Source organism: Vitis riparia, chromosome 13, assembly GCF_004353265.1.
Source record: "Vitis riparia cultivar Riparia Gloire de Montpellier isolate 1030 chromosome 13, EGFV_Vit.rip_1.0, whole genome shotgun sequence".
Classification (NCBI taxonomy): Eukaryota; Viridiplantae; Streptophyta; class Magnoliopsida; order Vitales; family Vitaceae; genus Vitis; species Vitis riparia.
Window position 1 is genome coordinate 24,628,030 of NC_048443.1, and position 16,686 is coordinate 24,644,715.

The following is a 16,686-nucleotide window of genomic DNA, read 5'->3' on the forward strand; positions in this document are numbered from 1 at the left end:
AGAACCAAACAAAGGGGAAAACTTCCTACATAGGAAATTTTTCTAAAAGACAATGAGAAACTCCATATTAGATTTGATATGAGGATTAGGTAGACCATAAAAATACATCAATTTTTGTTAAAACTAAAAAACAAGGAGATCTTATATATATTACTGAAATTTTTGGGACTAGTATAATTGCATAATTGCAAGCACATCTATGATTATTTGTAAAATTACAATCTAACTTATGCATCAAAATTCGTTTTCCCCATCAAAAAATGGGGAGAAGTACTAAATTAAAGCAACAAAACTTTAGAGTCGAAGACGTTTGAAGTTTTAATAGAGGAAGTCAAAGGGAAGCTAAGAGGTACCATTGTGGAGAGGAGTAGAGGTCTCTCCTCTTGGATCAGGTTCGGGGTGTCAAGTTTGAGAAAACTTTTGGAAGGTTTTGAAGAGTGTTGTAGGGAGGAAAAGAAAGGACGATTGGTTAAAGTCTGGGAGGAAAAGGGAAGAAAGTTCAGGTTGGAGAGGCGTGTAAACGGGGCGGGGAGATATGTCTTATGTTTTGTTGTTGATGTAGAGACTAAGAGATTTTGCTTAGTTTTCCCTAAAGGAAAGGGTTTGCTAGGAGGATGGGTCATTCTCGCTGAGAAACTACGGGCTTTAAGGATAGTTACTCAAGAGGAAGCAAAGTTTGAAAAGGCACTCCGAGTCGATTCAAAGTCAAAAGTGGTGACATTAGAAGGCAAGGATGAAAGGAGCCTTGGAAAAAAGGTGGAGGGTGAGAAAAAGACCTTCGTGGATGTTGCTAAGGAACCGACTGGAAGGCTAGGAGATGCGTTATGGCTTCAGGTTGGAGGGAGAGGGTTGAGGAGTAGGGAGGAAGGTCTGGGTCGGTGCCTAGTTGGAAGATGGGGCAACAGGTTGGTAGTGGAGACGGAAATGGTTTCGGTTAGAATATGGGGGGAGCACAGCTGGAATCTTAAAAAATGTGTGAAAGTGTTGAAGCTGGGAGGACCTTTCTTTTTGTTGGAGTTTGAAGATGAAGAGGAGGCAGAGAGAGTGTTAAAGAGGGAGACACGCCGCTTTAAAGATAAAGTGTTGTACTTAGAGAGATGGAGTGAGGAGGCGGGGTGCTTGCGTAGGAAGTCAAGCAAAAGAAGTTTGGGTGGGGGTGGTGGGACTCCCGCTTCACTGTTGGAGTGGAGAGATGTTTAAAAGAATTGGTGACTGCTGTGGAGGTTTTGTTGAGGTGGATGAAGAAACAAAAAATTTATCTCGCTTCAATGGGCCAGAATTTTGGTGAAGAACGGAGGGAAATTTTTTCCGGGAACAATGCATTTAGTGGTCAATTCTTGTTGTTATGCAATCCAGTTGTGGTGGGAGAGGCTGCCATGGATTTCTGTAGTGGTGCCAATGAAGAAATTGAAAGGGAGAAAGAGGGAAAAGGTTAGGGAAGAGTGGGATGTGGGCTCACGCCCAGGGAGTAGCAATGGTATGGGGAAGGAGAGGTGGTGTGCGGCAGAGGTTGATGGGGCAGGTTTAGTCAGAAAGAATGGGGGGGGGGGGGGGGGGGGGTTCAACCCTTGGGAAGGAGGATGGAGAAAAGGGGAGTAGAGGAGTGGGCTTAAGTGAGAAGGAGGGGTATGCTAGGCCTGTTTGTTGCAAGCCCGTCTATGAGGTTGTTCAAGCCCAAAGGATTTCAGGCTTGGAGTGTGAAGGCCCTGCAATCATTTCTAGCTCTAGATTGGGTTGGGCTTTAAAAGAAAGGGAGACATGCGGGCCTAGGGTGTGTTGGGAGGAGGGACAGCCCAGCAGAGGAGTGGAGCGGGCTTCTTGTGACAGCCCTACAAACATTCAATGGGATGGGTTGGGCTGTGTGGCCAACAGGCCCAAGTCGGGTTTGAAAGAGGGGCAGCCCAGTGTTGGATCAAATTGGGCTTCGAATCCACATAAGCCTTTTTTGGACGATCCTTTAAAAGAAGCTAGGGCTTCCTTTTGCCGACTGCAATCTAAGGGGTGGTTGCAGAAGAGTTTCTGGCCGGCGGGATGAGTTATGAAGCGGAGAAAGGGGCAACAGGAAGGTGTTCCCTTGCGGACGCGTGCCTTTTGGAGTAAGTTTCCATGTATTCCCTCTTTGAGCCTTCTTCTGCTTGCATTTGGGGGGACGGGTCTCTTCTTCTTCTCCTTTCTCTAGGGTGGAGGGGGCTTTGATTGAGGTAGAGAAGAGTCGTCGTATGGATGCCTTTTTGAAAGAAAACGAAGGGGAGTTGACTGTAAGTCCTCTAAGAGTGTGTACGACAGAAGAAAGGCTCGGTGAGAAGGTTGTTGGCGAATCGTTCCTGTTAAAAGAGAGGAGGGATGAAAGGGTTGAGAAAGTGGAAGAGGATGAGGAGTTGTGGAGGTACAGTTGTCTGGCAAAGTTCTGTCAGTGTTTGGGAATGCCTACTGAGGGTTTTGAAAGTGAGATTTTGAAGCTTCTTAATAGAATGAGGGAAAGAAGAGACCGTTCTGAGAGGGTAAGTGATAAAAAGAGGAAAGGATAGAGACCATCGAGATTTGATCGTGAGTTGAAGAAATTTGAATGGTCAATAAATTACGATGGGTCAGAAGGGGATCGGGGTCATCAGGAGTGTGTTAGATGAGGCTTCGAATCCTTTCGTGGAATATAAAGGGTGTAAATGATAGAGACGTGAAAATTGATAAAGGATGTGATTAAAACACAAAAGGTGGACTTAGTGTGTCTCCAGGAAACAAAAATTCGGGAGATGACTAGTGGAATTGTAAGAAGTCTCAGGGTAGGAAGATGTTTGGAGTGGGGGGCTTTAAATTCAAAGGGGGGGGGGGTTGTGGTGTTCTGGGATAATAGGGTGTTGCAAATGGTGGAGATGGAAGTGGGTAATTATTCAGTCTCATGTCACTTTAAGAATTGTGAGGATGGTTTCTGCTGGATATTTTTAGGAGTGTATGGGCCCACTGTGAAGGTGGAAAGAGAAGATTTTTTGAGTGAGCTAAAGGCCATTAGAGGTTTTTGGAATGAGCCGTTGTGTGTAACAGGAGACTTCAACATGATAAGATTCCCTTCTGAGCGTAATAAAGGAGGGCGTCTATCCCCGACAATGAGGAGATTCTCAGAGGTGGTTAAGAATTTAGAACTAAGGGATTTGCCTCTTCAAGGGGGCTTGTTCACGTGGAGTGGAGGTCTTAATAATCGGTTAAAGTTGAGAATTGATCGATTCCTCATTTTTGAGGGTTGGGAAGTTCATTTTCAAGGGACCATTCAGGTTGTCCTGGTTAGGCCTGTATCTGATCACTCTCCGATTCTTCTTGATGGGGGAGGAATGAGGAAAGGGCTCATGCCTTTTAGATTTGAGAATATGTGGCTAAAGGAGGAGGGCTTTAAAGAGGTGTTGAGAAACTGGTGGGAGGGGATTCAAGTTAGTGGGTCAGCCAGCTTCATTTTGACTGAAAAATTGAAGGCTTTAAAACCGATTTTGAGAAGTTGGAATAAAGAGGTTTTTGGTCAAATTGATTCTAAGAAGCAGAATGCTTGGAATTTATTGGATTTTTAGGATAAGGAAGAGAGTGTTCGCTCTTTGTCTTTGGAAGAAGAAGAGGCTAAGGAGGAGGCAAGAAAGATGTATAAAAAGTGGGTTATGTTAGAAGAAGTGTCGTGGAGGCAGAAGTCTAGGGAAATTTGGTTGAAGAAGGGGGATAGAAACACAAGGTTTTTTCATCAAATGGCTAGTGCTCATAGAAGAAGGAATCAACTGACTAGAGTAAAAGTGAATGGGAGGTGGTTAACTGAGGAAAGTGAAATCAAAGAGGAGGTGGGCAGAGCTTTCCAAGGTCTGTTAGTAGATCCTGGTGATTGGAAGCCCGATATAGATGGTTTGAATTTTGAGAGGTTGGAAGAGTTGGATGTGGAGGGGTTGGAGAAGCCTTTCTCGGAGGAGGAGGTTTTTGGCGCGTTGTCAGGCTTTTGCGAAGAGAAGGTGTCAAGCCCTGACGGTTTCTCAATGGCATTATGGCAGTTTTCTTGAGATTTTGTAAAAGAAGAGGTAATGAACTTCTGCAGACAGTTCCATGAGACTAGGAGTTTTGTTAGAAGTCTGAATGCAACATTTTTAGTGCCGATTCCTAAGAAAGGGAGGGTTGAGGACTTGAAGGATTGTAGGCCAATTAACTTGGTGGGAGGGTTGTACAAGTGGTTAGCTAAGGTGCTGGCTAACAAAATGAAAGGAGTGTTAGCTAAGGTGATCTCAACGGCTCAAAATGCTTTTGTGGAGGGGCAGCAAATTATGGATGCGGTGTTGATTGTTAATGAAGCAATAAACTCCATTTTGAAAAGCAATAGAGGGGTGATTCTTTGCAAATTAGACATTGAGAAAGCCTATGATCACGTGGACTGGTCGTTTCTTTTAGCGGTGTTGGAGAATATGGGGTTTAGGGAAAGGTGGTGTAGATGGATAAAATGGTGTTTATCCACTGTTAGATTTTCAGTTTTGGTGAATGGAAGCCCTACTGGTTTTTTCCAAAGCTCAAGGGATTTAAGGCAAGAAGATCCCCTTTCGCCTTACTTATTCATAGTTGTGATGGAGGCTTTTAGTTGTATGCTGAAAAGAGCAGTTGCTGAAGGTTTTTTGACACCTTGTTTGGTTCGGGGAAGAAGGGGTGAAGTGGTCCAAATCTCTCATTTGTTGTTTGCTGATGACACGTTGATTTTTTGTGAGGCAAAGGAGGAGCAGTTGACATATTTGTGCTGGTTGTTAATGTGGTTTGAGGCAATGTCAAGGTTAAGAGCGAATTTGGAAAAAAGTGAACTGATTCCAGTTGGTAGAGTTGAGAATGTGGAAGAGTTGGCTAATGAGTTCGGTTATAAGGTGGGAAAATTGCACTCCACCTACTTAGGAATGTTGTTGGGTGCTCCTTTTAAATCTGTTGTTGCTTGGGATGGAATAGAAGAAAGATTCCGAAAAAGATTGGCTATGTGGAAAAGGCAGTACATCTCAAAAAGGGGGAGGATTACCTTAATTCGAAGTATCTTATTCAATTTGCCGATCTATTTTATGTCTATTTTCCAGCCACCTAGGGTGGTTAGGATGAGATTGGAGCAGATTCAAAAGGATTTTCTGTGGGGTGGTGGGGCTCTTGAGCAAAAACCACACTTAGTAAGGTGGTCAATTGTGTGTGTAGACAAAAGTAAAGGAGGGTTGGGGGTTAAGAGTCTTGGGACTTTCAATAGGGCTCTCCTTGGCAAGTGGGTTTGGCGCTTTGCAAACGAAAGAAAGACCCTTTGGAACCAAGTGATTAGAAGGAAATACGGGGAGGAAAGAGGGTGGAGATCTTGTGAGGTTAGAGAGGCCTATGGTGTTGGGTTGTGGAAAGCTATAAGTAAGATGGGACAGCTAGTAACCCCTTTTTTTGGCTTTGAGGTGGGGGATGGTAAGAATGTGAGTTTTTGGAAAGACAAATGGTGTGGAACCATCCCTTTGTATGAGGTTTTTCCTTCATTATTTGCTTTAGCAACGTTTAAAAAGGCTTGGGTAAATGAAGTTTGGACAACCAAGGGGGAAAGGAGGGGAAGTTGGACTCCTCATTTCAATAGACTTTTTAATGATTGGGAGATGGAAGAAGTGGGAAGGTTGCTTCGTTGCTTGGATGGGAAGAAGGTTAGGGTGGATGAGAAGGATAGGGTGAGGTGGATGGACTCAAAGGATGGGGCTTTTTGGGTAAAATCTTTGTATAGGGCTTTGCAACTAGTGTCTCTTGCTTCTTTCCCTTCGAAGATCATTTGGAATTCTTGTGTGCAACCCAAGTTAAGCTTCTTTGCGTGGGAGGCTCCGTGGGGAAGAGTTCTAACCTTGGACCGTTTGCAAAAAAGGGGTTGGGCTTTGGCAAATAGATGCTTTCTATGCCAAATGTGTGGGGAGTCGATCGACCACCTCCTCCTTCATTGTGAAAAAACAAGGGAAGTGTGGATGTTACTCCTTTCATTTTTTTTAGTATCTTGGGTTTTTCCTTATTCGGTAAAGGAAACCCTTTTAGGATGGAGGGGCTCTTTTGTGGGAAAAAAGAGGAAGGTGGCGTGGCAACTGGGACCGTTATGCTTGTTTTGGGTCATTTGGAAGGCTAGGAATACAATGGCTTTTGAGGATGGAGTGTTGTCCATTCAAAGGCGAAAAGCTTCTTTTGTGTATTTACTTTGGTCGGAAACCAAATTGTGGATAAAAGATGGTCCTTCGACCTTAATAGATTTTATAAATTGGGTGTGTTTGCGATGAGGGAGAAGGTTTTTTGTTTTTTCCTTGTTGTTTGGGTCCTTTTGTAAGGGGGTGAGTTTCTCTATACTATAATCCTGTGGGTCACTCTACTTTAGTGCCTCTTTGCAATACAATTTTCTGCTTATTGATCAAAAAAATAAAAAATAAAAACTCTCTTTCGCAATCCATCTACAAATTCGAAGCCAGTCTTCATTTTATATTACTCATGTGGCATCATCACGTTTGATAAGAAAAGTGGGCAAAGGAACTCAACTTGAATGTAGGGAATCAACAAAACGCAATCCAGCATAAAATCCATTAGCATATGAATCCAAATAACGAATCTACTTGGATGAATAATCCGTTTGGTGGTAATATCTTGTTTACTTATCAAAAATAAAATAAAAAAATAATAATAATCCGTTTGGTGGTGCACCTTCTTCTCATTCTCACCAAAATCAACTTCAGTCACTCAATCTTCGATCGTTTCATCGAGTACATCGCCCCCTTTTAGAATCCTAGTCGGACCCAAAACCATGGTTCACCTTTGTTTTCCATGGTTAGGTTTGCTATCACATTTAGTGTTCCATCGAACCCTTCCGGTGCTTCATTTTTGTGAGGAGAGCAATGTTTTAAAAACCGGACCGGACCGGCCGGTCCAACCGGTTCAACCGTCGACCGGTCGCATTTCCGGTCCGGTCCACCCTATTAAACCGTTTAACTATTGGACCGGTTACGAACAGCCTGAACTAGCGGTCGAACCGGTGAACCGGACGAACCGGACGGTTCTAAACGAACCGAACAGTCCATATTGGCTCATCATTTTGCAAGCCCATTGTATAAAAAATTAAAAGCTGCAGGCCAAAAACCATGCTGGGCCAAGTCTTAGCATGACAAGCCCACACCCAAATCATTTAAGCAGGCTCAGTCTTGAGCCCACAAGATGGGCATGCTGTAGCTAACACTGAGGATACCTTTTATAGGCATCCTTTGCACCCTTACTTCTCTCCCCAGCCGATGTGGGACTGCAAACCAATAATATCAATGAAAAAAGTTTAACAAGTGCAACAGGAGGATTTGATGCTGGGATCTCAAGTTTTGTAAGTAACCTGGGACACCACTCGGCTACCCGTGTTTTGTTATTGGATATGCCAAAACAAAACAATATATATTACATTTCAGTTTTTATATAATATTAAATAAAAATAATATAATATTTTTAAAAATTATAAAATTAGTTAAATTTTTCATTTTTAATATATTCACATTTAAATATTGTATACATTTCATTTAATATGATTTAATTTGATAATATCAAATATATAAAATAATATTACTGATTTTTAATTTATTCATATATATTTTAAAATTTTTATAATTATTTTTAATTTTAATAATATATAAATTACATATTTATGACGTCACCGGTTCGACCACCGGTTCGACCGGTGAACCGTGAACCGGTAACTTTTCCGGTTCAATGACCGGTCCGGTTCTGAAAACATTGGAGGAGAGCGATCGAGGTTAGGGTTAGGGTTTTAGTGGCGTTCCATAGAGGAAAAAATTAGGTTTTCGAGAGGGCGTTGATCTTTGATAGAATCTTGAGGACTGAGAATTGCAACCGTCATTAATTAAAGAAAGATTGCAACATAGGAAAATCGGATGATGTGATGAGTAGAAAACTGAAATTGTGAAGAATTTTCAATAATCGGATTTTAGGGTTGGGGATTTAGGGCTTTGGAAGGAAGAAGAATGAAGATGAGAGGTTTTAGGGCTTTGAATGTTTTAAATGACATTCTTACCCTGGCTTATTAAGTCATGTGCATAGCACATGACATTTCCGTCCAATCAAACTAACACCGTTCAACAAAAAAGGCATGGTTTTGGTCTTTAAGAAGCTTGGAGGGCAATTTGTTCTATTTTAAACCTGAGGGGGCAATGTGCAAAACATGCGATAGGTTTTGGGGGTAAAGTGTATTTAACCCTTTTTTTTTTAGGCAGTGATCTAGACATTATTTTCTCTGTTAAATAAATATTAGTTCTATCCTTTAAAAATTTCCTAAGTATGGTTCCAGAAAGAGACCCTAATCCGTAATCCTTTACGGAAAAGTTGACTTCAAGTATTAAAAATTTAAACTCCTCAAATGTCCTCAAGTATTGAATTAATGTCAAGGCCATACCATCAAAAAGGGATATGGATCCAGTATCTAACGGGTCCACTTAGTGCCTAACGTATACAAAATTCACCTTGATTTCATCATGTTTCATCCAAGCAATTCTTCTTATGTTACATCAAATTTTTTTTCAGCCATCACATAATTCTTGTAAATGTTTTGGGAGAAAAGGATGCTCAAATCACACAGTTAAAATTATATGATCAAACTGATTTTTCACACATAAGTTTCAAAATTTCCACACATGACTTACGTTTCTTGCTTTTTTGAATTCATATAACTTAGCTTCTGTTCTCTCTCCTTATATAGTTTAGATCTCAAGCTCTTCTTTTCATGCCATCACAAAAAGACAGATTGCATTCTCCAAAAGTAATGCTAAAACTCTTCCAGAATTTCCCCAAGGACAATATTCTTAACTCAAAATTACATATTTAAAGAGGTAAAGAAAATGAAAATGAAAAATTGAAATTCCAAGCAACAATGGTAATTTTAAAATAAGTTTTTTTATGCAATTTTCATTTTCAGATTACTTTGAAATTTATATCAATTTTCTAAAGTTAGGTCATTCAACACTGTGTTGTTTTAACCCATTTTTTAAAAACCATTCTCTCATGCATTCACAGATTAACTATCCAATTGAATGCGGGCATACAGGAGAAGAATACCTCATCCGGTCATTCTTAGCCCTCTCTGCTCGTTGGGCAGCCAAACCAGCTTCTCTTTCTTCCATCCTTTTCCTCTTCCATTCAAAGAACAGCTCAGGAGTCATTGGAGTTGACTTTGTTAATTTTCCACGCTGAGGATGGTGAAAAAGAAGAGTGATTAGAGCAAGAAACAATGGAGGATGTAACGAAAAAAGGTAGGAAGATGTCACATTTCAAAACAGGCATAGTAAGAATTAACAGAAGAAAAGGGGAAAAAAATTTGACAGCCAATTAACAGAAGAAAGTATGATTCACCTGATTTTCAATTTCTTCCTCGATAGATATTTTGTCAGTCTCTTCCTCTAAAAGTGCCTTCATCTGAGATTTTAATACATATCCCGGAGGAAGAGCATGTCTATAGTGACAATCCTTGCCACCATTTGGGCAAGCCCAGAACCATCCATACTGCTTCTTCTCCACTGCTTCCAAAAAATATTTGCAAACCTGCTCATAATCCATAAGCAATGAACAAAAATACAGTTAATAAGTTCCCACAGGGATAGCCACTGGTGGACTTAAAAGTCAAAGCCTATGCACCAAAACCATACCTCAAGCTAGATTTCCAGTCCAAATATTTAGTGGAATTGAATCCAAAATTGCATTAGATTTCAAATTTAATGGCAATCATGGGCAACCAACCTTTCAAAAATTTTAATTATTTGATTTTATTTAACTTTCAGGAAAAAAGTCACTCATTGCAAAGTGGAACAAATTATGTAACAAAAAGAATAATGGTGAGCTTGGTTAAGGAAGGCTTGAAAGCCTAACCAAAGCTCTTCTTTTTTTTTTACTTTTTTTTTTTTGATAGATGCCTAAACAAAGCTCTTCTTAGAAAATGATTATGAGGGTTTGCAGTAAAGCACAATCACCTAGGGAAAGAGGCTACTGTTGGCAAGTTTGGCAAGATTGATAGTGGCTGGAGTCGAAAGAGGAAGAAGAGACTTTTAGTGTGGGTCTCTCAAAGACTATTAGACATGTGTGGAATGAGTTTTGACACCAAACTCACATCTCTGTTGGGAAAGGCCTTAAAACCAAGCTTTGGATAGATAGGTGGAGTAGAGTGTCTTTACTGAAATATCATTTCCTTTCCTTGAATACAATTGTCTTTAGCAGAAATGTTAGAATAAGGAATCTTTGTATGGAGGAGAACAGGCCAAGTTATTTGGAACTGTTGCTTTTGTACAGGCTCTCATGATTGGGAGATGAAGCAAACAGATTTTTTAGCACATTCATGCAGTGGCTGTTCGGAGTTCAAGGATAGATTGGTGTGGAGGGGACTGGAGAATAGAAGTTTGTTTTTCATGTCAAATTATTCTTTGATATCTTCTGAAATCTTTGAGAGGATTCCAGCTAAACAAATCTGAAATTTTGAGGCCACTTTCTTTGCTTAGGAAGCTATCTGGGAGAAGATTTTAATGGTTGAACAGCTTACAAAGGTGCTGTCTCCATATGGTCAAGAAGGAGTCAACATGTAATATTCTAATAAACTATGTCAAAGCCCGAAAATTTTTGGATCTTGTGTTGGATTTATTTGGATTTCAGTGGGTATTTCCAAAGTTAGTCAAATTGCTTCTCTAAAGTATGCATGGTACAAGAATGCAGGAAAGACGAAGAATGCGGAACATAGCCCTCCATCCATGTTTTGGTGCATGTGGAATGAATGTTAAAACATAATTTTCAAGGATGAGGAGCATCCAGATCAAATGTTGAAATACTTTTTCCTAAAAAGCATTTTTTGATTGGGCTAGGATCCCATGTGGATTTGACCTTTTCTGATGGATTTCAATGAGAGCTTGTGTAAGGATAGGTTGTACAGGTTTTTTCAGTTCTGAATTTTTTTTGTTTGTTTGTTTGTTTGTTTTTGCATTCTCTCTATACTCTAATTGGGGTTGCACCCCTATTTGTGTTACCTCTTAATCAATGTTTCTGGTTGCCTATAGGCAAAAAAAATAAAAAGCGAGAGATCTGTCAAAGTGTAATTCAATTTGCACAATCCATCTGAATCCAGATTTGACAAACTAGCAACGAAATGCAATACACTAAAAAAAAAAAAAGCCATGCTCAATAATTCAACTGACATATTGACCCATCCAAGTACCTAACTTCTAGAAGCATCCACTTCAAAAGCATTCACTGGTCCCACCAACCAAAGTGCATTTGCATATAAAGTTCCGTACAAAGTATCAAACCATATTCTTAAAGCAAAGGTTTCAGTAAAAATAAAACTGAAAAGAATTAGTACACCCTTTCCCAAATCTATTAAGACAAAAGATGCAAGACATTGGTCATTAGATCAAAGCTAACAGAAATTGCCATTATGCAAACAATTATTGCAGTTTGATGCGCACCAGCATCAACAACTGATTTATGAGAGCATGAGTAAAATGGTACCCAGAACCATCATGACTATTCTTGAACCAACCATGGCATTTCCAAAACAAGTAAGAGAAAGCAAAGAGCTACCATTTGGTCAATCTTGTTGCACACGAAAGAAAATTTTCCATCTTAATTAATGTGAGCAGCTAATTTCCCCTTTCCTTTTCTTTGTGTGTGTGTGTGTTCGGGGGGTCTATGCATCAGCACGTCACAATAAATTAATTTTGTTTGAAAATTATGTGAAACAGATGGATTGAAAAGAATAGGTGGGAAGAGAAAGAGAGAGTACCAAATGCCAGAAAATCATAATGAAACTAGGGTAAAACCTTGAATGGCTGGAAGATAGTAGAAGGAAGAAGACTTACAATCTCAGTAGGCTTATTCTGGTTATATTCCTTCTTTTTCGACTCCACAACTTTCTCAAGTGTCTCTTGATCCCAGTCCTCCATTGTTTCTTGAACAATGACAACCAAAAGGTATCAGAACCACATTTATGCTCAGCTTTGTTGCTGAGAAAACATAGGAAAGGACAACTAGATTTCATTGCAATTATTTCTTTTCCCACAATTTCTCAGCAAACAAACAAACTCAACCAAAAAATCATAAAGCCAAAATAATATGCAAACAAAGGCATATAGCCATTCAATCACCTTCGTCACGCTGGTCGCTGTAAATGTCAATCTTCTCGCCCTTCCTCTGGACATTCAAATCATGTGAGAACTTGCATTTAAATCCCTTGGCACACTGACCCACTTTGTAAAATTCGCATAATATAGACTTGGGATCAACACCTAACCAAAACCCCAATCTCTATTACACAAACATGCCAATCCACATATAAACATAGCTACAATATCTATCCAAAAAATTTAAGGAAAAAAACACATGTCCATGCATGAACATGCATAAACAGAGGGAGTACAGACCAACTGGTACTTTGGGCTGACTAACAGCAATCTTGAACAAATCATTCAGCTCCTTATCTCTTGCCCTCTCTTCCTCCTTCTTCTTCTGCAAATCAAATGAATCATATAAGCATCTAACTGAGAATAGATACTACAAATTATTTCTAGGAAAAATGATTTCCCCTTACTTTGTGTCCGGGAAAATAAACGTAAAGGAATAAAATTTATGTAATTTTGATTCCAAAGAAATGAAAACCAAACTCAGGGAGGCCAAACGGTTGCGTTGGCAAATAAAAAAGCCCTTCTCGGACCCAAATATTGAAAAAAAGATTCAAAAGAATTATTTCCTTTTCCTCTTCCCATCATTTTCTAGGCAGCAAAACATGAAATTAAGATTCTACCGATCTTGACTTATCTAATATTGGAACTTGAAAAACTTTTTCACGTCCTTCTCATTACTTCCAGAGAGGAAAAACTTCACTAAACACAACAAAAATATTCTTCTCGGCAAAAAACACTCCCTAAAAAAAGCAAGCCTCAGCGAAACTAAATGCGACGATACAAAAAACAAATCATAGAAGAAAGTAAAATCCCCTAGATCAAATAAATTCCGCCAACCACCAATTGATTCTTCAGATATAAAAAATTAAAAAATATATATATATTTAAAGGAAAAAAAATATTCCCTAGAAACAGAAGGAAATATGGGGATAAAAAATAAAATAGAAAGTAACAATTTATTAATTTAAAGAAAAAATAAAGGACCTTAGCGGCGATTTTTGAAGCGTCGGGCTTAGACTGGACCGATTGTTGGAGGGTTTGAACGTATTTCTGAACATTTTTACTCTTGTTCTTATTCTTGAGGCCAAATGTTTTGTCTTCGACGACTTTCTGCTTCTTCGCTAAGTCGGCCTTGGATTGCTGCTTAGGAGGCATATCTTGATTCGATCATTCAAAGCAAAATCCCCGATTTTTATTGATGTATTCGGAGTCTAGTTAGGGTTTTGGGGGTTTGTCCCTCCAGCGGAGTTGCAGAAAGAGGAAGTGGCGAGTGATTGAGACGAAGGGAAGGTGGCTGTGTTCAGCTGAAATGCCAAGTTCATCCTTTGATTCATCCATTTAATTAGTTGGATGAAGGGTAAGATTGGAAATATAAATTAACTTTTATAAATATATATCATAAATCATGTAGTAAAAGAAATAAATATTACTTGTAAGTTATAACCATTCAAAAAAAAAGACGCGGCCATAAAAAGAAATTTTATTGTAATTCTCACTTTAAGCGTAATTACTAATTTTTTTTTTTTCCACGACAACTCATTCATAATAAATTTAGAATATCATTTGCGACACGATTTTAAGTATACTTATACAAACCGCACGTTTTATCTTTGTAACAATTTATAATAATCAAAATAATTTTAATATCTTATCTGAAAAATAATATATTATAATTATTTCATTTTTGAAATTTTTTCCATTCTTATGCCTCAAATAACTATTTCAAATATTTCAAAATTAGACCTTTTTAAACATCATCATTAACCAATTTTCATTTACTTTACAAAATTCATCAAAAAGGTTTAAATTTTTTTGAAAGTACTCATTAGTCCTTTTCTACTAATAAAAATAATATTATTTTTTAGTTTTTGGATATTTAATTAAAAATGATAAATTAATCCCCATGAGTAGGCTTTGATTGGAAAGTACAACCATTTTTAATACTAGTTTTTAGAAACATTGTTTATAGAACAAAAGTGTATTAGGGAAGTTTAAATATTTTTAATTTATTTTTTATATTTTGCAGTATATTTTAAAAAATAATTTTTATATATAATTGTAAACATCAATTTTTTTAGTGAAATAAATTATCATTAAATTAGTCTTTAAAAAAAATGTAATTTGCCAATTCGACAAAATATGAATCGAACAATTAATTAGTCCTATACACATTTGACACTTAGTATGTATTAAAAATGTGACATGTGACGAAATTTTGAAGATTATAAAATTTAGTATTGGAAATAAATTAAATCTCTTAATTGGTGTCAAAAGATAAATAATATATATATATATATATATATATATATATATATATATATATATATATATATCTAAAACAAACAAATATTTCAATTGAAGTTAAAAGATAATAAAAGAATAAGTAAATATTCTCTTGTTGGTAAATTTTCTTGATAAATAAGACAAATTACTAAAATCAAGCAATTGAATTTGAGGAATTTCAAATTTTAATTCTTTAATTTCACCTATAAATAGGAGTGACTTCTTTCAATGAGAGACTTTTTCGAATCGACAAAAACGACTCAACACCGAAAACAGTGTTTTATAAAGAATAAAATGTTTCACAAAATCTTTTTACAAGTCCACGTGTTCTTTGTCTTTCAATAAAGTCATTCGAAAATAAGTCACTTTAAACCCTCAATTGACTTCGAAAACAAATAAAACATTTTCATTGTCTACACATACGATTTTTGTCATTCAACGAGTTCATTTGAGAGCGAATCAATGGTCTTCGATTGATCTTTTAAATCAATAAAACATTGTCTTCATCTTTCAAACTATGATCAAGTGGAATAATAAAAGGAAATATTATTTTGTAAATGAATATTACCACAAAGCTTGCATCCCCACAATTTAATAATTTTAATAAAATTTTTGTTTGCATTATTTTTCTATAGTTTTACCTATTTTTATAAAATTTTAACAAAATTTGTATGTACAATAATAATTTATTTTTAATTATTATTTATATTTATATAATTAAATTTTAAAACAATTGTTGGAAAATAAGCAAAAACAGAATTCCAAATAAACTTTATAGTATTTTTTATATAGAAAATTACATTTATACTAGTTTGAATAATTTTAATAAGCACTAAACATGACCGAACTCGAATCAATAAAGACTTTGATGCATTGAAGATCCTTAAAAACCTTATGTAGGATTGATTTTATGTTGCACTATGTTTATTTTAAGGTTATTAATCTTCCTAAAAACAAAGCTTTAATTTGGTCTAGTTAACTTTGACCCTCGTTGGCTCATAATCAAGCATGAGAACTTTCTACTATCAACCCCAAAACACACATTTTATAAGGGTTAAGTTTCAACCCATATTTAAGCATTGCATGGAAGTAGCTCTTGAATCCTCATGGTGTGCTTTATCCCTAGTTTTCACTAACATGTCATTAATGTAAGCCTCCATTGTTTTGTTAAGTAAACCAAAAAAAATAATTGGGATACTAACCTTTGATAAAAATAGTAGTAAATGTTTTTCTCGATGATAAAAGCAATCTTTTTGGCATCTCTCAAGATCATCTTGGTTTGGTTGTATTTTACATATGCATCCATAAAATATAACCTGTGGTGTCTTACATTCACATCAATGATCTTGTCTATTTGAGGAAATAAGAAGTAATATTTGGAGCACACCTTAGTAACTACAAATACGTGTCAATTAACTATGTGGGACAATAACTGTGTTGGTAAACTATGTGGGGCACTGAACCTCCATGATGAATCATGTTTTGAGTAATTCACCAACTTCTTGATTAACAATCTATATATACTCAAATGAGGGTTTTCTTATATTTTACTGCACAAGAATGGACTACATGCTCACGTTAAATTGATGAATGACAATAGAGGGGTCAATTCTTGATAGATGTGGTATATTCCTAGCAAGCACCAACTAGTATTCTTTTAAGAGCTTTGTTAGTTGCAATTTTTCTTCAAATGATAGTTTTGCTTCAATATAAATATACCAAGTGAACAAATATTTCGCTAAGTCAATAAATTCCATCTCGTCGAATAAAAAGAAAATCTCCATTTTCTTCCTCACCAATAGTTATAATTGTTATAAAGTTAAAGAACTTATGAAGAAATCTCAAAAAGCACCCTTCCAGTTACCACAATAACACTTTCTTGTTGTTGATTACTCACCCAAAATTTTTTGTAACTTTATGAGGAGACTGCACATAAAACATATCAATGTTCTCAATGCAAGAATATACGGGGAAGTGACATCAATGACCATAACTCCTATCATCAATGTACTAGCCCTCACTCTTACTAGAGTATAACTTCTCATTTGGTTATTACTATGACTCCATTAAACCTACTAGAGAGTTTGAGCCAGGGAGTTAGTATCATTAAATTTATTCCCACACATTGGTGAGTTAATAAGAAAATAATAGTGATGGAGCTTCTAGGATCAATCAATATGAGTTGCACTTTATAGTTGGCAACCAACAAATTGATAAC

General features: G+C 37.1%; 1 protein-coding gene across 1 annotated transcript in view; it reads right to left on the reverse strand.

Annotated features, from left to right (window-relative positions):
• The window catches only part of LOC117928537 (zinc finger CCCH domain-containing protein 21), a 28,915-nt gene extending 15,431 nt beyond the window's left edge, over positions 1 to 13,484 (reverse strand). The window contains exons 1-6 of the mRNA XM_034848420.1: positions 13,170 to 13,484; positions 12,426 to 12,510; positions 12,150 to 12,290; positions 11,865 to 11,953; positions 9,379 to 9,567; positions 9,085 to 9,215 (exon numbers count right to left, since the gene is read on the reverse strand). Of these exons, the coding sequence (XP_034704311.1) occupies positions 9,085 to 9,215; positions 9,379 to 9,567; positions 11,865 to 11,953; positions 12,150 to 12,290; positions 12,426 to 12,510; positions 13,170 to 13,340 (806 nt within the window). The 5' untranslated portion in view covers positions 13,341 to 13,484. The remainder of the gene's footprint in view (positions 1 to 9,084; positions 9,216 to 9,378; positions 9,568 to 11,864; positions 11,954 to 12,149; positions 12,291 to 12,425; positions 12,511 to 13,169) is intronic.
• Positions 13,485 to 16,686: the final 3,202 nt, after the last annotated feature.